The sequence below is a fragment of the Triturus cristatus genome, chromosome 6, assembly GCF_964204655.1.
Source record: "Triturus cristatus chromosome 6, aTriCri1.1, whole genome shotgun sequence".
NCBI classification, from domain to species: Eukaryota; Metazoa; Chordata; class Amphibia; order Caudata; family Salamandridae; genus Triturus; species Triturus cristatus.
Window position 1 is genome coordinate 411,319,350 of NC_140589.1, and position 19,845 is coordinate 411,339,194.

Here is a 19,845-nt window from a genome sequence, read left to right on the forward strand (position 1 = left end):
CTTTTGACTGTTTTCTCAACGCATCTCCATGGTGCACGAAGAATTTCCACACATCACCATGTTGCTGCAAAAACTGTTGCAACGGCTGTCGCTGCTGCAAGAATCAACACATCGAGGAATCGCGGCTGAAGAGGACCGAAGCAGCGCCAATCGCCGCCGCCACATCGATTACCGATGCATCCGGATTCCCACGCATCGTACCTGTGCGGAGCGCTTTCCTGATGCATCACCTGCAAACCGGAACCGTCACGAAGAATAGATGCATCACTCCCCATACAGACCGAATTCAATGCAACTTGTCCTCTGCGTGTCCCAGAACTGTCTAATCGCCTCCCCAAGGTCTCAGGAGTGTTGCATCTCTTTGTTTTCCAACTCTACAGCTGTTTGGCTTTTGGAACTTTGACGCATCTACAGATTCTTTTGTGAAAAGTCACGCATTCATGGTTTTCTATGGTACAAGTTCTTGAAACCTTTTGAAAGTCATATTTTTAACTGTGTATGTTGGATTTTTGTCGTTTTGGTCTTGTTTAGTTTAGATAAAGATACTTTATTTTTCTAAACTGTGGTGGTGTCATTTTGTGGTGTTTTCACTGTGTTACTGTGGGATAAGCCTGTTTGCTCGAGCCAAGCTACCAAGGGGGTGAGCAGGGGTTATCTAAAGTGTTTATACCCCTTACCCTGACTAGAAGCAAGGGTCCCTATTTGGAGAAAGGTACCTACCTCTGCCAACTAGAGACCCCAATTTCTAACAGACAGTCTGGAAATGCCAGAGTAACAGTGGAATACAGAGATTAAGTTTTAATATTATCTGTAGTATCTGTAATAAACATTTTGGGACAAAGTGGTCTCAGTCCTAATGAGAGCTGTGGTGGACCGAACAAAGGCAAAACAATTTAGTGCCTGAAGGAAAACACATGCTTCTTTGAAAAACTCCAACCTTGTCATTGGTAGTGTGAGATAAACAACGTCGATATCCTAAGAGAAAATGTTCATTTGATACCTGCACAGCAAACCCAAAAACAGAGTAAAAGCTAAAAAATAAGTATGTTGTAATTTCCAATCCACCAAAAGATATATCTATTTATTCACACAGCATCAAAATAAAATACATCTGAGGTAGGAGGTGAGGAGCAATTGAAACAACGTAATTCTTTTAACCACAGGCAGTTTATGAAAAAAACATTTTCAATATACATCTGAACTGGCTGTGAGTCTTAAACTCAGCCACTAGGGACGGCAACATAATTGATTGGGCACTGAAGCAATGCAATGGCCTAATTTTTTTTAACTTGGGGCATATTATCAAGACAGGCGATAAAATTATCGCTGCTTTAGCGGCAGAAAACTGCTGCTAAAACGGCGATAATGGGCTTGATAATATGCTCTATGGAATTTCAATTGAAGCTCAGGTTAGATGTCCTTCACATCTAACATGGGCTTCAATTGGAATTCCATAGAGCATATAATCAAGCACATTATCGCCGTTTTAGCTGCAGTTTTCTGCCGCTAAAGCGGCGATAATTTTATCGCCTGTCTTGTTAATATGCCCCACAGTTCTTAGAAAAACAGTGCCCCTTAAAAGAGAGTTTAAGTCATGTGCAATACATGTGCACGTTAACAAGGTGTTTCAAAGATTGAGGACGAAACCAAATGCCAAACTTTTAGAAGTTGTAGCAAAAGTTTTATTGCTTTATCCGTGGTGTTCTAGAAATTCATAAAACTTCACAAATTCTCCTAGGACATAAGGCCAGGTGTTCTAGTGAGAACAAATATTTCCCTGCTTTGAGTTAGTACCACAGCCAAACGTGCAGTTACCAGTGACGTTGTTGTTTTTTTCTTGCAAATGTTGTTGTATCTCTTTTGAGATTTTCCAAACCTTTCTTCTCAGAAAAGAAGTGCCTACCGGAGCAGGACTTCCCCTATAATGAACCTTGACTATCTTCTGTTTGAGGGTCAATAACACCTCAGCTTATATGCCCCTGAGAGTAGCTTTTTAAACTCAGATGTTTAAAAGGGAGAAGGCATATTATTCTTTATTCGTTCCACAGGTAGAAAGGACATTTCAGTCTGCTTTCATGTTTTCCCCTCTGTTTACAGAAACTCTTTTTTGAGTGTAAAGGGAAAACTGTTTTATATCTTTAACCCACTCATGATTGACTGAATTCTGGAAACACATCATAGCATAACTCCCATGCAGCAGGATAATGCAGTTTCTTGACATTTGCTCTAAAGTGTATCTCAAAATGCCACATTACCCAGCCTAGAAGATGATAGAGTGAAGCCTTATCCCAGTGTCTACAGGCCATTTGTACAAAGGTAATAATTTGTGATTCATAATTAGCACATTTTGGCGATTCAGAATTTGGTCATCGCAAGTACCAATGTACAAATATGTCTTTGCACGTTTTGCGATTCCCAGTGGGTCGCAAATAGACCTACAGGGATGGTAGCATGCTGGGATCAGCAGACCACCATGTCTGTGACTGCATTTAAATAAAGCAATCTTTTTTTGTGAAATAAATACTGTTTTCCTTAGAGGAAAATGGGATGCATTAAAAAAAAAGAAAAGCTTTTTTCTTATCATTTTTTAGAGCAGGCAGTGGCCACTGTACCACTGCCTGCGCTTAACAAATTTTTTTTACAAACATCTACAAATGGGAAGGGGTCCTTTGGGGACCCTTTCCTATTTGCAAATGGGTTACCACCTACTTGAAGTAATAGGTAAAATGCAAATGTTTTGCGACCGCATTTCGGTCTCAAAACATTCACACATACCATTGTGGTATTAGGAAGGGATGCCCTAAGCACTCCCATTCTTATTCTGAACCTGAATCACAGATTCCATTGGCGATTTGGTAATAGGTTACCGATTTGCAAATAGGGACTTGTTCATGTAAAAAAGCCTTTTTGCATTCACAAATGGGACGACTCTGTGAATCAGCCCGTTTGCGACCAAAAGAAGCCTTTGTACATGTGGTCCTGTATCCCTTTCATCAACCTCCACCAAAATCAACTGGTCATGAGTTTCTATATCTTCCAAGATAATGCCATAGAATTGGTCATTTTTTGTCTCCTAGTTGTCAAAGCAAAATATAGGATGCCCCTTTGAATTGCCGTTCCATGTGTGTTCACATACTTGACAGTGGTTGCTACAGTATGAGGCACTGCCAAGACTCTAGTCTATTTTTAATACCTCTTTGATCATTGGTCAGAGATGGCTTTCACAAAGGAGGGTGGTGGGAGCCCAGGAAGCCTTCTGTTCTCAGCAAGACTCGTATCTCTACAGCCTCTCACATCTCCTGCGCAGAGAGAAGTTTTGACAGAAACAAGTAACTGATGCCCTGTATGAAGCCCAGCCAGTGCAGGGATTATAACAAAAAGACTTAAACCGGTCTTCTTACAGAAGGGAAAGATGAAACCTTATAACCAGTCATAGTTGTCGAAAATAAAATAAAAAGCCATGCAGACAAAGCATTTTTATTGTACGCAATATTTTTGTAAAAATTGTGTTTCACTTTCTTCAAGAGTAAAATCTCAGCCATTCTTCAGGAAGAGCAGTGAAGCTACTATTTTAAAGTGAGCATCTGTATATCAAGGCATTTCTCTGCCATTGTCTTGTGTAGACGTTAATGAGTAATACCAGAGACAGTGGTATGTGAGCCTATTAATCCTACACAGTGATGGCAAGTGGTGAAGATCAGTGCTTATCAAAGTGAAAATGATCCTCATTCATCAAGAGATCAGGATCTGGAAAAAGGTTTTAAGGCAGCAAGAAATTAATTGTAACCACCACATTGGAAGAGACATATAAGACTTGTACAAATGTAAGACTGTGCTGTTAGCCTGCTCCCTTCGGCTTGGAGGGAGAGACTGGATCCGGCATAGTGGCACTTTATAAAGAAATCCTAGATGCAATTCCCCCTTTTGCTATTGGCATCTTTTCGAAAAGCTCAGCCTCTGCTTCATCGCAGGCAAGGGCAATCAGATACTGAGGTTAACAAGCTGTCATGTGGTATAAAGTCTAGTGTTCGAGTAGCGATAACAGGCGGAGAAGATCTACAAAGCAACAGAGGATGGGCAGTCAAGCATTTGGGTCCGTGTTCGCACAGGTCTGAAGGGGTCTTGTGATTCTCAATCAGGACTGCATAATGCCAAATCATTTAGCATAATCACTATGGGGCCTATTATCAAGACAGGCGATAACATTATCGCCGCTTTAGCGGCAGAAAACTGCCGCTAAAACGGAGATAATGGGCTTGATAATATGCTCTATGGAATTCCAATTGATGTGAGGGACATCTAACATGGGCTTCAATTGGAATTCCCTAGAGCATATTATCAAGCCCAATATCGCCATTTTAGTGGCAGTTTTCTGCCGCTAAAGCGGCGATAATTTTATCGCCTGGCTTGATAATATGCCCGCAAGTGTTTCTGCGTTGGTAATGACCAGCTGTCTGTCAGATTGCCTGGAATGAGGAGCATGAAAAGCACGTGTGTTAAGCTGTAGGAGGTACTGATGCGTTCATGAGAAGGATAACAAGGTTTTAGGTGGAAGAGGAGGTGCTGCTGAGCTACATCAACACCCTTTCAAAGAAGCTCTACAAGGACGTCCTTGGTGCAAGGTTTTGTGGATATTAATGAACATTGCTGAGGCAGTTAATACAATATAAATGGACGCATCTGCACAGCCTCAAGGGACTGTACAGTGGGAGCTACACTGATGGAGGGTTGTCCACGTCATGGCAAAATAGGTTTTGCACGAGGGGGTTTGAGTATCATAGGGTATTTGGTGTTTTTTTCTTTAAATCATTGTGGAGTAACGTGCAAGTAAAGCAACACAGTATTTCAAATATTACAATAAAAAACTCAGAATACATTCATAATTAAAAGAATCGTTACATAATGTTATGCACTGTTTAGCGTTCAATCAATTTTGATCAGGCTCAATGCCTCCTCCCCTCGTCTTTCGAATGTAGACACCTATGAGGATGTCAATACCTTTGAATTCAATGGCGAATCCTGACATCCCAACAGAGGCGTCGCTGCGAAACGCCAAAAACAAGCTGTTAGCGCTGCTCTCTATCCTTTCAGGCGCCTGCGAGCCTTGGAAGCTGCCAATGAGCGGACTGTTGGAATCTTCACCTTCATAAATGTGTAGGAAATCATAACTGGGCTCCATATTGAAACTGGAATAAAAAAGAATATTTAACTTAGTGGCTCTTTTTATTAAGTCAACAAACAGAAGCTACTGAAGTATCCTACAAATGTTTCGCTCAGAAACATGTATTTAATTAAAATGCTAATAACAGACACGCATTATACCTTCAACATTTCCATTACAGACTTTTTAGCTGTTCATCAGTTAAAATGTGAAAAAAACATGGGCTATCTAGCATCATGTTTTGTATAGTAACTTAATTATCGAGCCCACTCTCTTCATCGGGAAATGATTGCCTGCCAAACACGCGAATGTTATATACATGTCTTCATGGCACATTGTCACTGTAGTACATATTGTTTATGGTGATGACATTTAAAGTGCATTGTTGTCCATCAAATATATTGTACTTGTTGCAAATACATACACAAAGGCTTTAATAAACGTGACAAGAAGTCATTAGCAAAATTGTCTACACCCGTTTTATGCGTGCTGTTGTGCCAAAAAGGCTGTTTCTTAGACATGTTTGGTCAGATGTTAAGTACCTCTGCAAACTTCCGCTCAGAGATAACATTTACAGAAGACTATCCATAAGAAAGGTGTGAAGTAATTCGATTTAATTTGTACTTGAAGCAATACTATGACTTGAAAACGAATACGAACTCCTGGATTTGTGGGATATATCTACTATGTGTAGTTCATTTTAACTATGGAAAGTAATTGAGTCTTCCAGCGGAGAAGAAAATAATGTATATCTGTATATCCATACATCTCACGTGTGATAACGCAAAGGCTTTGTATATGGGAAAAATTATTCTTCCCTTCGAGCAAAAAAAAAAAAAAAATGCCATTGCAAAATGCGATATAATAATTGCCAAGCAGACAGTCTGTTACAGGTTTGCTGGTAGATATTGAGATCACCTAGAAATTACTATCTACATAGCTTTTCATGCAGATTTTTTCACTGCATTTTTGAATAGCAAAAATGTGAAACCTATGGCCATTGTTGAGATAAAGCTTTTAAGCACAGACATTAAAAATGTGACTCAGTCACATAGTGATTATTTTAGCAATACCCACAAGGTTGTGTAGAATAGACAATGGCCCTGATTACAAGCTTAAGTGCTATTTATTGCACAAGATAAATAACGATACCACAGGTTTATGTTATTTATCAGGTGCATTAAATAAAACCTACTGGTGTTTAATGCAACAAAATTCACATGATACAGTAAATACCTCATGTTTTTCTTTCATAAAATTTCAGCAGGTTTGACAGAAACGTAGCGAAGGTTGAGGTATTTAACGTATCCGATAATTAATCGGATGCAAATACCTACAAACTCGTAATTCTGACCAGTGCTTAAACCGAAGTTAATACACAGGTAGGACTGTACTGACTGTTGCAAAGTCCTCCTGTGTGTCCTGTGCACCCCCATTTTCTGCTGACTGGTACTGGTGGTTACTGACTCTGACTGTCCTGGGCTATATCTAACTAGGCCCAGGGCCAGTGCTATGTTGAAAACACAATGAAAACAAACACATACATGAGGGTATACTATATATAAGGGTATCCTTATAATTGTCATGGCCTACCCTATAAATCACTAGTACATAATAGGACAGGGGGGTTAAAACTACTTTTAAATCTCTAGTAAATAATAGGGCATGACTGTTTAGAGGCCAGAAGCCCTTTCTGCACTTGCATGTGTTCACTGCTGAGAGCCTGAGGTCATTTTAAAAGCAGCCCTGTGTTTCAGCACTGCTTTTAAATTAAAATTTTGCCGAAATGCAACTTTGGTGTTAGGGGCACTTAAATAGTGATAAACTAAAATATATTGGCATAGTAGGTACCCACAGGGCCTCCCCTAGGTGTCCCAGGGGTGAGGGGTCATGTACTTATAAGGAGAGCCAATATAAAAAAGGTTTCATATGGCCTGGGGCTGGAGAAATTGCACATTTCACTTCCCCAATTGTAATTAAGTGCTTCTAACATTGAATGTTGTGCTAGGAGCACTGTGGAGTGAGGATCTACACTATATTTGCATATTCACGACCCCTAAAGTCTCCCTTAGGTGTCCTAGGGGTGAGGAGGTTAATTAGCTATAATAAGAAATCTTATCAAATATTTTTTATATGCTCTGGTGTTCGGAGAAATTGCAAGTTTCATTTTCCCCATGGTAGATCCCCAGCCACATAGGAGAACAAGGAAATAGTTTATTAATACATAACTATTGCTACTAATAAACAAAAAAATTAATCCTAGGATTTAGGAGAATGGTATTGATATATCCAACAATATGGTTTTGTGAATGTATCCTAAAGTATACAGAAAAGAAGTAATAAGACCTTCTTGTCTGTAAGCCAACATTGAGCCTTCCTGCCCTCTTCCCTGATTTGTCAGAGTTAACAGGATCAGCCTGGCTGCTTTGATTAAGTGATAAGTGGCTGAGCCAGAGAGAGGCGATATATTAAGAGAGCTCTGCTACACAGGAATCCCAGAGCAGGGGGAGAGGTCATAATGCATGAGCCTCAAACGAGGAATAGGACAGGCAGTGAATCCCAGGTCCATCTACCCCCAGCCCTCTGACCCAGCCAGATGGCAGGCTTAAGGAAGGAATTTGCCGCTGGTAGGTGAGGAGAGCTATGGAAAGGAGCCATACAGGAGGTTGGATTAACTAGTTCTTGCTATTCCTCTGGGATTTCATCCATACTGAACTTTGGAGTAATAGTGATTACTGGGAGAAGATTATGCCACACTTCGGAGGAAGTGGTCATGCCTTGTGGTAATGTCCTGCATTCTCATTTGACAGAAGTGCTCTCCTGCTTGACCCTAGAGAACACTTAATAAATATGTGAGAGGGGCAGAGCCTCTCAGTTCTGCTGCGTGAAACTAAAAGAAGAAGAAGGCTTGCCAAGCTGGAAATGTGATATGCACCATCAGGCCCTGCATTCTAACTGACTGAGCTTGCTGCATTATCTGGAACTACAGCCCTTTGGATGTATCTTTCTTCAAGATAAATACATTGTAGACTCCCTGCAAGTTACAGGTTCAAGGAACACACCTGTACCATCACATGCCTGGAGTGTGTCCAGTGGATTTGTAAGGGTTTTGTCCAGGTTCATTGTGGGAATTGTGGTCCCAACCTTTCAAGGACCTTCTTGGAGATTTCAGACCCTTGGATTGTGCTTTGGACACTTTGGACCTTCAAGAGTAACTTTCAGAAAAAGTTCTGGAAGTTTGGGGCAACTTTGGAGCAACTTTGAAAAAAGGCTCCGTAGGGGGACCGATTCCACGAGAGCCATGCCACTCACCTTCAACTGCTAGATGGTCTGGCCTGCTGGTTCATCCCTATGAAAATCTCTGAAGGTCCAACATCCAGAGTTTGACCGCAATCTCCTTGGAAAGCAAGCCGGTAAACACTCACCGAACCCAGACTGGTGAAAAGCATCGAGGTACCCCTGCAGAAAAGCTCTAGCACAGTTTCAAAGTCAGAAAGTAAAATCTTGAACAAGGCCTATGGTGAGGGTTATCTGAGCAGGGCTCCATCACTGTCGGCCTGAAACTTTGACCTTGTCCTGGTCAAGCACAACCTTATGTCCCAAGGTGGCACTGTCGGTTTCCAAGTGCTATATAGTTCTAAATCTTTAAATCTTCATATCTTCAGTTCTCTACATTGTATGTTTGTCGTTTTAAAGATACAAATATTTCCTATTTTTATAAATTGGTATGGGATTTTTATTCCGTGTTGTGTATTAATTGTTTCCTGAATTGTGTTTTTAAAACGCTTTACATACCTGTCTCCTAAGTTAAGCCTGGCTGCTCGCAGCCAAGTTACCAAGGGTTAAGCATGGGAATAATTTACTAAGACCAGTACAGAGCCCTAGACGTTGTTAGTGGCACTACTAATCATCCAGATTCCAACACTGACCAACTGATAATCAGGGCCTTAGTGCCTTATATTCTGCAGTTAGGACCTTTGTGAGAGATGGAAATGGCACTTTGTGAATGAGATATAAAACAACACAAACGTACCCTGAAATCGAAACTAGGCAGGATTGATTGGGCTTTATTGCAACTCTTCCAAAGTAATCATCGTGCCAACCCAAGGCATTTATTAATTTCTAATTGGTAAACAAAACATATTTTGTTGCAATGCACACCTTTGAGCGATTTATTAAATCAAACATATTTCATGAAAAACAGATTATATCCATAACCCAACTACTAAGACCATGTGATGATTTTTGCAACTTCAGTTCGATATTTCATATGATTGTTAAATGTTACAAACAGGTCCATGTACTCTATCAAAACTGGAGCCTGCCTTTATGACACTTGCTTATGAGGTCAAGTCAGCAGTGCGCTATCAGAAATAGAAATGAGGATAACTGACTTACATCCGCAGGCGTCAATAAAATGATTATGCGTGGAATTATTAAGTCATGAGATTTTTCCAATAAGTGCACATTTTTAGAGGTGAATGATTTTGTTCAAAACAATGGAAAAGTCGTGTTTATTCCTATGATGCTCATATGTTGGGTACGGCCTCTCCGAGTTAGGAAGGTTGTTTCGGGTTGAAAGAACAATTGTTCTCGTCAAATGTAGATATAAAATAGCAAGTACCTTTGGTCTGCGTCACACTGTAAAAAACGATTTACTGATAGAATGAGAGCGTGTAAAGTTTACTGTGAATTATATTTAAATTATGCCATAATGGGTTTTGTTGACATAAACAAAATACATTAATCGTTTTGCTAAAAAAAATTAAATGTCCATCTTTTCAAACTATTTTCGGGAAACCACACTTGACAACTTTCACTTCGTTCTGATACTCAGTGTAGAAATCAAACGACATTAAAAACTGATGTAAAAGCTATATCATGTATTTTCTTGGACTCGGCAACACTGGTGGAGAAGGCATTAGCTACATGCTCCGGGGCTCAGCTAGGAAATGTAATTAAGAGCACAATGATGTGATATATGAAGCAATTCTTGAATTTGACATTTAAAAACCGGCTAAATTGTTCTGTTTCTTTGGAAATTGTACCTTTTGAATATCAAGGCAATGACAAAGTCTGGGTTCACGTTGATTCTCCAGTCGCATTCTTTCCCAGGAGGATAGGGTTGTGGGAAGTTAGGTGATAAAATAACACCCGCTGGGCCTGTCAGATTCCCTCCACACGCAGCTGTCACAACATAGGAAGAAGGTGGAGAAAAAAGAAAGATCAGATGTTAAGCTTAACATAACAGTATGTTTTAGAATAATGATTTCCATTTTATGATCGTGTTTCAGACACGAAACTTGATTTCCCTTTGAAATAATTATCAAACAATTCTCTCTAGAAAAAAAGCTGCACAGACGACAATTATCCAATTTACTATCTTCTATAAAATGACTTTGCATTGTTCTTGGATATTGTCTCTTCAGCATCTATGCTTGAAACGGCATTAACAGTTAGTAAAGTCTATTATGAATAGGTGCGGACAACCCCCGTACCTGACATGCTTATGCTTTAAAACACATTCAAATAAAGCTGCACAGTATAATGTTATCCATGAACTCAGTGGCTGTAATTCTTTTTTAACTTACATTAAAAAGGCAGAAGTTTTCCATGTGGAATAATTACTAATACAAGTTAATGATGACAATTGCCAGAAATCACAGGGGCATTGCTTGTCGTCTTGACAAGTGTACCCACTTGCCAGTCCCTAAACCTTCCCTTTTCTACATGTTAGTCATCCCTAAGGTAGGCCCAAGGGCAGGGTGCATTGTATGTGAAAGGTAGGACATGCCCTGATGCGGTATGTCCTGATAGTGAATTACAGCCAATTTTGTGTTTCACTATTGCAAGGCTATCTGTTCCCATAGGCCAAAATGAGCAGTTTGATTATAACATCTTATAATCCTAACTGACCCTAGGAACAAGATAGGAAAATAGAACTCATAACTCAGAATGTTAAAATACATCTTTTAGTGTGGGTTATTTTTGCATTCAATGTTTGAAAATACCACTTCTAGAAAGTAGGTATTTTCTTGCCTAACCATCCAGTATGCCTCTGCTAGTTTGTGTATTCCATGTCTGGTCTTTGAGTAAAAGGGGGCAGGAGAGGGCTCTGGCTCCAGCAGTCTGATGGGTCAGGGCTGGGCTTAATAGAACCTGCATTGAATAGAGAGTAGGAGGAGGAGATTTTCTTTCAGCTACCTGGGCCAGGTCTGCTTTCAACAATGCTGTCTCCACCTCCTGCCAGGAAGCTGCCCCAGGGAGGACAGAACTGGTATTTGCTGGGCATAGACACTATCTTCCTTCAGAGAACAAAGGATTTTGCAGTATAAATATTGGGGCCCAGACCCCAGAACTTTAGATCACTTCTGGGAATCAAGACAAACCTTTCCCAAGGAGAGAAACCAAGGAAGCTGAAGGAGGAGACTGCCCCTGTGCTGTTTGCTGTTGGTGTGCAGTGGTTACTTATTGCCAAGGAAAGGAGAAAAGGAACTTTGTGTGTACTCTAACTACCTTGAGGAAGATCTCCAAGGGCTTGAAGTTGAGCTTGCCTCCTGTTCTGAAGTCTCAGGGCCACAAAGACTTCACCACCAGCTCCCCCTGACCTCCCTTGCTGGGAATTCTGCCTGCAGAGAGGTGCCTGCTATTGTTTTGGGCCCTCTAGAGACTGCGTGTCGCTGGGATCTGAAAACGTGAACTAAGGAGGAAGAAGCGTGTCGTCTGCCGCAGCAATTGCCATTGCTTCACCGAGGACCCGAGTCGCCGGTGCAGCTGTTCGCCGTCGCATCGCCGAAGAAGCGTGTCGCATCACTGGAGAAGCGTGTCACTGCCGCAGAGGTTGCCGTCGCATCACCGGAGAAGCGTGTCGCAGGGCCTGTTGTGGCTCAAGAAACCATTGATTTCAACGCATGGCTATCGGGCGTGCATGCATCGCATCCAGGTTGTCACATCGCATCAAAGACGCCATTTTGTCGCATCGCACTGGATCATTGCTTTGAGGTGCCATCTCGTTGCATCGGAACTGGAACGCAGTAATAAACCGACGCATCACCTCCTCTCTGGTAAGGAACCAACGCATCATCCTCCCCTGTGCTGCAGTAAGGAACCAACGCATTACCTTCCCCGAAGCAAGGAACCGACACATCACCTTCCCTGCGACCCTTTTGTTTGTTTTGCATGACGCATCTAAGGTACTTTGAGAGTAAAGTGTTGCTTTTACCATCTACATTGAACTAAGCTATTTCTACCATTTAAAGTCTTATTTTTGATTACAGTATTGTGGATTTTTGTCGTTTGGTCTTGTGTTAAGTCTAGATAAAGATTACTTATTTTTCTAAACTGGTGTGGTGTCCATTTGTAGTGCTTTCACTGTATTATTGTATGTGTTCACAAATGCTTTACACACTGCCTCTGAGATAAGCCTGCCTGTTTGTGCCAAGCTACCAAGGGGGTGAGCAGGGGTTGTTTTAGGAGTGTAGCCGCCTTTCCCTGACTAGAAGCAAGGGCCCCTACTTGATCAAAGGTACCTACCTTTGCCAATTAGAGACCCCATTTCTAACGAGAGTTATGTCACAATATACCAATGCACCACTGTTGGACTTGGCCCTTCTGGCAGGTTCACCCCTGAACTTTTTTGATTTTTACTGGTGACTTGGTGTGGTGATTGTTTGGTTTCTGCGCACTTTCCCTGTGTCCCAGGGTAAAGTGCGTGCGTGCTCTGAGTGCATGTGGTGAGATAGGCCTGCCCTCCCATAGGAATGCATGGGGAATGTATGTGTCCCTAGTAGTTCCTGATGCGTGGGGTGTGCAGGCCCGAGTTTGGTATGTGCGGACTCGTGGGAGTGAATGCTGCGCGATGATGTGTGCGGCGTGCATGTACCTAGTGTGGAAGTGCCACTTCTAGAAGTGGGCACTTCGGTGTGCAGTGTGTCTGTCGCGTGATTGGCTGGTCGTGTCATGTGACGGGCTAGGGATTCCCCAGTGTCAGGATGAGTCACCCAGTGGTGAATGGGGAGATCAGCAGCTAGATGGGTGGGAGGAGTCCACCTGGGTCCTGAATAGGACAGGGTTTTCCAAACACAATGCTGGCCCCGCCCCCTGTGGTGCGACTGACGACCCTAGCCCTGCCAGTGAATAGAGTGAGGGGCTGAGCACATCAAGGGTGCTCCCCAACCAGCTGCGACTGGTTTTCCCCCTCACCCTGAACCCAGAACAAAGGGTTTGGCTGTATAAAAATGGGGCTGTGTCCCCACAGAAACTGTTCTCTGCCAGGATCTTACCTGAGGGGGGCTGCTGCTGCTGCTGGACCAGAGGACCGCCACTTGGATTACCTCCCTGCCTGGAGGCCCAGTGAGCTGGCTCTGGGTCCAGCCTTGCCCCCCTGCCTTTTGAAGGACTTTATTGCTGGACTTTGGACTTATTCTCCCCAGAGCGTCTGGGAGCTTTTATTGGCCTTTAGCGCTGAGAGCGCTTCTACTTTTTATCCTTAGCGCTAGGAGCGCTTTAATTCTACAAACCGGTGCCCACCCGGCGTTTGCCCCGTCTATACAGATCCTGAAATCCCCTGGCAGGTGCCCACCCTGCCAGGGACCTTGCTGTGCTCGTTGGCGGGTGCCCACCCCGCTTATTTGTTTATTTTACGGCGGGTGCCCACCCCGCCGTACATCCACTGTAACGAGGGAGCCTACCCCTCTTGTGACGGGAAAAATCACCGCTGCAACCCGGTCCGGGCTCAAACAGGAAGTCAGGCAGCGCTGACTAGGACGTGGGCGGAGCCTGACCTAAAAGCAGGAAGCGGACGGGAGCCTACCCCGTGCTCCTGCACAGAGGAAGAAGATCGGGAAAGCAGGACGGCGGCAGCGGCTCCTCGCGCAGGGCTCCCGCGTGTGGAGGGAACCCTGCAGGTCACCAAGACGAGGAGGAAGCGCCGCCGGAGTCCCGGTGAGTGGGGCTCTGTGTTGAGGTGGTGGGGGGAGTGTCGGGGCACAGCTTCGGTGCCCGCCCCGTACCGCGTTCAGAGCACTGCGGGGGCAGTGCTCATTTCTCTTTTTCGCTGCCCCACCTGACAGTGGGCAGCGGTGTGGGGGACCGAGGAGGTTCCTAAGGGCGCGTGTGCGCTCCAACGAGGGCCGCATTTGTTTGCTCACGAGCCCCGTGAGGCTCCCACGACTTGGGCAGCAATTGTCTTTAGAGCGCGAGGCGCTCCAATTTGGGATTGCTTAATCCAAGAGTCCAGAGGGACTCCAACTACGGGGGCATTCTGTTGCAAGTAAGAGCGGCCCCGAAAGGCAGCAGGCCGCTCCAACGTCGCCCCCAACTTTGTTCTAGAGCCCGTGAGGCTCCAACGTCGGGGGCAATATTTTAATAGAGCCCTGACAGGCTCTAGGAGGCATTTCCTGGTTCACGAGCCCACGAGGCTCCACGGGGGCAGAAGTTGTGTAGAGCACAAAGGCTCCGACGACGGGGGCATTTCTTTGATGATCTTGAGTCCCTGAGCAGGACTCCAACAACGCCGTGGTTGTTTGATTGAGGCCCACAAGGCAGCCCCATTGTCATAGCTCAGAGAGGGCTCCAAAGGCACAGTAGTGCCCTCACTCCTTGTCCTACAGCTGCCCAGCACTTAGTGGGCAGCTGCAACGTTTAGGTTGTGGCCTCGGTGTGTTGGCTGGCGCAGCTTGCGCAGCCTTGCCCTAACATTTGGACGCAGGGCGTCCTTGCCCCTACTAGGCCAGTTGGCCCAGGGACTGCCACAGTAGTGGCTAATGTGAGTTTTGGCGCTATTGTTCCTTTCCTGCACCTGAAATGTTTTTATGCATCATGTGTTTATTTCCTTACACCCCTAAATGTATTTTATGCATCCTGTGTTTATGTGCTTAGACCCCTACAGGTAGAGTGATACTTAGGTGGTTGTTTTTCCCCTAGTACAGGTGGTACTAGTGAGGTCCTAGTTCCCTGCGTGGTATTCCTAAAGGTGGTTAGGGTTGCGTAGGTGGTACTTCCTGGTTACCAGTAGTTACTGGTTGTGTGCTATATGTTCTATTTTTAGTGCTACAGTGATTGTATGTGCTATGTTCTAAAATATTATTCCTACGTTCTAAGTGCTATTTCTACAAAGTGCTAATTCCTGACAGTGGTCCATGTGGCCCTGTCCCCTGTATATATAATCCCTTGTAAATTCTGCCCGTGCCTGTTGGCACATTGTAAAGTGTGTGTTTTTATCTAATGTGTTGTGTATAATACAAAGGCTATTTTTATAGAATACCTTGTGTGGAGTTTCCTTTGTGGTGGGCCTTGGGTGTTGTTGCTGGGTGCGCGCGCAAACGCTTTACACATCGCCTCAGAGATAAGCCTGACTGCTCGTGCCAAGCTACCAAGGGGGTGAGCAGGGGTTATCTTTGGCGTGTAACTTCCTTGCCCTGACTAGAGTGGTGGTTTCTGCCTGGCTTTGGCGCAAGCCTCAGCCAGCCAGAAATCCCATTTCTAACATTGGTGATCAGCGGTGGGATTTGGACTTGCGTTTGCGCTGTACCGCAGCGGCAACTGGCCGCACTACAAAACTCTGCATTTAGATAAATCACATGGTATAGGGATTATTGTTTTAAAATTGTTTTTAATTGTCATTTCCTTGGAAATGTGTTTTTGTGCACTGTGAGTTAGGTGTCCCTAGCTCGGGAGGGTAGATCATCCCCCTTAGTGCATTGTGTTTTCTGGATTCACCAGAGGGTGGGATCCAGTGGTGGCAGCGTAATAGTGTCCTGTACATTTGTCCCCCGCCCTGCGCCCAGAGTTGGTACCTGTGTCACGTGGTGGTCAGGTTGAGGAATCAGGGGTGGTAGAAACTGCCTTACCAGTCCGAGGGGAGGGTTGTGTGTGGATGAGTGGTGAGTGGCACTAGGCAAGTGAGTGTGAGTTCTCTGGGTTAGAGAGCTTGCTGAATCTTTTTGTGAAGTGTGTACTCCTGTTAAGCTCAGACCCCTAGGTTCCCTGTGTGATCTTTTCTCTAGAACGTCTGCCAGAATGGAGCCTGCTTTTGATCTCAGTGATCTAGTTTATTACAGTATGCAGGAGTTGGAAAGGTTCTGTAGAGAGAGAAACATAGGGGTGAGCGAGTCAGACACGGTGTACGAATTGAGGAACTACATGATTGGATGGCAAGCAGATGAATGGGAACGTGAGCGCAGTGAGGAAGAAAGGGCCCGGGCCTCACACCTGGAGGGTGGTGGGTCCGTGGGGAGCCCTGAAGATTTAGAAGAAGATGACAGTACCTGGACTCCAGTAGAGAGTGAGGACCCCGTAGGTAGGGAGTCCCTTGCTGGGTCCAGCGTAGGAGATAGCGCCTCATCCCTTTCCTTGTCCCCTGAGTATAGTGGTAGTTTTCTGGATTCCCCAGTGAGGGTGGAGTCCAGGGGGGGCAGCGATATAAAGTGCAGTACAGAGAGTCCCAGTCCCCCGAGTGTGGTACCTTGTTCCCGAGAGGAGGAATGTAGGTTGAAGTTCAGGGGCAGTAAGAAGCTGTCTCACCAGTCTTGGGAGGAGGCTGTGGAGGAATGTCATGATGCACTGGTGGACTGGTTGGTGTTTAACCCGGAGCAGGATTTGGATGGAGTACTAAATATGATTATCAAGGAGCAGATGCTCAGTAGTTGTTCTCCAGGGTTGCGCCAACACCTGTTGAGGTATAACTCTTTTTGTCCATTTAAACTTGCAGAGGAAGCAGAGCGCTGGGAAAGGGCCAGAGGTTCTCTAGTGTCATTAGTGAGTGATTCCAACAATAGTGGGTCAGAGATCCTCCAGCCCAGCGTGGTGGAGGAGGCTCAGTGTAGCCCAGCTAGGTCCCAGGATAGCGAGGAGCGTGTAGGGGCTCGCTGCCTGGCTCAGTGGAGCAGGAGTGAGGGGGTGACCGAGGGTCCCCAGACGCCCGAAACCCTGCCTCAGGACTTGGATGGTTTCATGAGGGAACACCAAGTTGGGGACCTAGGCTGTCCTGTTAGTCCACTTGAGGAAGATCTCTTAGTGAGTGGAGGACCTGGGGCACCTGTAACCAGGGCTCCTGTGGTTCTGGAGTCTGGCGGTACCGCTCCGGTAGGGAGGGTACAGGAGTCCAGCGTGAGTGATTGGGGGATGAGTTCCCCAGTGGAAGAGCCGGTGGGTCAGGGACTTCCCAGTTGGGCTAGGTTCCCGTGTAGTGACCAGGGTGACACCACTTCTGTTCTGGGGGATCTCCGCGCACTGTCAGGTGGACAGGGGACGGGAGATCAGCGCCAGACAGACAGTCGCTCGACATATGTGTCATTTGATAGCCTCAGGGGGATGGAGTGGAGATCCCCAGAAGTCCTGGAGTGCCAGGCAATTATTCCACCAAAGGTTCTATCCCATTTCTAACAACCACCATTAAAATCACTAAGGATGGTATCATTTTACAATAACATTCATTAGGGCGTAAAATAACCATGGGTAACATTGTGCTTTTCAATAAAGCATTTCAATTACCTTAATTAGAACATGTAATGGTTCATTGTTATCTTTGTAATTGTCAATCAAGCAATTACATTTTCAATAAGCTGAGTGCATGAGTCTCTTCTATTTTTATATATGCTGGAAAGCAGCCTTAATAATCCCCAACAGTGATCCCTGCACTCAGAACTTTTGGGCAAAAACCCAAGCACCATGAGAGCTTTAATCCAGCTGAAGCCTCTCCTGGGGTCACTGATTTCACCCATTGGGAGATTTAGAGGAAGATATAACAGTATTCTAATGGAGATTGGTAAACTTCTGCCAGCTCCCATTACACATTGTGGAAGGCAGGCTTTGCCCCTGCCTTCTCTGACATACCACAAAAATTTAAAATGCAAATAAATTAAGTGCCCCAAAGAATTCAGAATTAGAAACCACAGGAGAAACCATAGCCCCAGTTTAGACTTGGGTAAATATAGTATAATGCTACAATGTCTCAGTGGGAGTCAGTAGAGGGGTGCAGTTTAATACGTAAATTTATTATACAAGAAACAAACAAACAAGGTACTAATTTTGTTGATTAGATGCAACTATATTGTGAACAAGGCATACAAGTATGAATTATGGTTTATAAATGCAGCATCAACCATGCTTTTAAGAATGTGTAATAGGTGCAAGGTGAACACAATATACATGTGTAAAAAATATTTAGATGGCACGAGTGAAGCAAGAGAAAACTAAAAGTACAACAGCGTATTGGAAACAACTTGGGAAGATGTTATGCAGGATCATGTCATAATTCAAGATCCAATTTTATCAGGTACGTGTTGACCGTCTTTCGACCGTTATAACTCGAGGTCATCATCAGGGCAAGAGTAACAAAAAAGGGATGATTGCTGCCTAAAGGAAAAGACACAATTGAAGCTTAACCATGGTTACGAAGGAAACTGGACCAATATACAATGTTGTGAGGGATGTGTTAGGGATAGCTGAAAGAAATCCAAGCTACCTCAGAAGGGAAAGAGAGGAGCAGGGTTGGTGTTAGCCATAACCAGCATTATTCAGATGCAAAGAAACTCCTACAATTAAATGAATTAATGTCTGCATAAACACTCATGTTGAGATATTCCCATCGGTGCGCTTGAAGCAAAGGCCTGGGACAGCACTGCTGGTCACCAGAGGAGGAGGTAAGGATTCACAAGGGTCAGCATTGGTAACCTCAATGTATGGGGTTCAAACCACAAGAAAACAACCATTTTGTGGTGTGCCAATTCCAATGTTTCAGAGAGAGAAACATTACTTGATGGTAGAGAACTCTTTGGATACTGTTAAGGTGAACAATGTAGTGCATTATACAACTTAACTTCCGGTGAGTGGCTCTCATCATTAGGCTGGAATTATTGAGGCCTCCTGGCCCTTAATTCTTTTTATATTGCTTTGGCTGCATTGTTTTTTGCTGTACTTTAGCTCCATATTGAAGATTTGTCATCTGGTAAGCACCTGGTACTCTTCTCAGCCTATAGCCCAACCCCCCAGCAACATCACGGAGCCTTCAAAGCAGAATATCTTGCATGCTCATGCTCTTTAGTTCCCATAGCCTCCATGTTCACTTGAAAGGCACTTGTGTGATTGCAGAAGTTAAGGGGTAGCCCTCTAATGAGAGTTACCCCTCCACACAGGTCCAGTTCCTAAAGGTTCCATGGTAACCCTTCTCCTGGGTCCCCCAGTAGATCCACCCTTCCACTATCCTTCAGATTAGAAGGGAGCTGCACCAGTGGCTCTGGAGACAGGGATCCACAGAGACCCCTCCAGTATAATTCCAGGGTGCTCTAGCACCCCCAACAGGGATCTGGTCTTCTTCAGGGTCTTGAACAATCCATCTTCTCTCTCCCTTTCTCTTCCATGTGCACAGGTTAAGTAGGGATGGAAAGTTGTGCCATCACTCAATCCATTTCCCAACCCTCCTGCACAGCATTTTGTTCTATTTCAAAATAGCAACTTTAAGTGATCTGTTGAAAGACCTGTCTGAGAGCTGAAAAAACTCATCTGTAAGTGCCACAACTTCCCTCCAAAATTTCAAAGGGATGCCCCTCCAGATTGTTTCAGAGGAATGGCAGTCTCACCTTTGTCCTCATTGGGAGGAACTCTCCCATGGCTGGTGCAGTGCAAAAAGTAATTATCACATGCAGATTCCATCTCCACCCTTTCCTTTCCTAAAATAGTACTAA

General features: G+C 44.3%; 1 protein-coding gene across 1 annotated transcript in view; it reads right to left on the reverse strand.

Moving 5' to 3' along the window:
- Positions 1-19,845, reverse strand: part of CSMD1 (CUB and Sushi multiple domains 1) — a 2,626,220-nt gene that overhangs the window by 1,414,132 nt on the left and 1,192,243 nt on the right. The window contains exons 22-23 of the mRNA XM_085610820.1: positions 10,210-10,348; positions 4,999-5,186 (exon numbers count right to left, since the gene is read on the reverse strand). Coding sequence (XP_085466946.1) covers positions 4,999-5,186; positions 10,210-10,348 — 327 coding nt within the window. The remainder of the gene's footprint in view (positions 1-4,998; positions 5,187-10,209; positions 10,349-19,845) is intronic.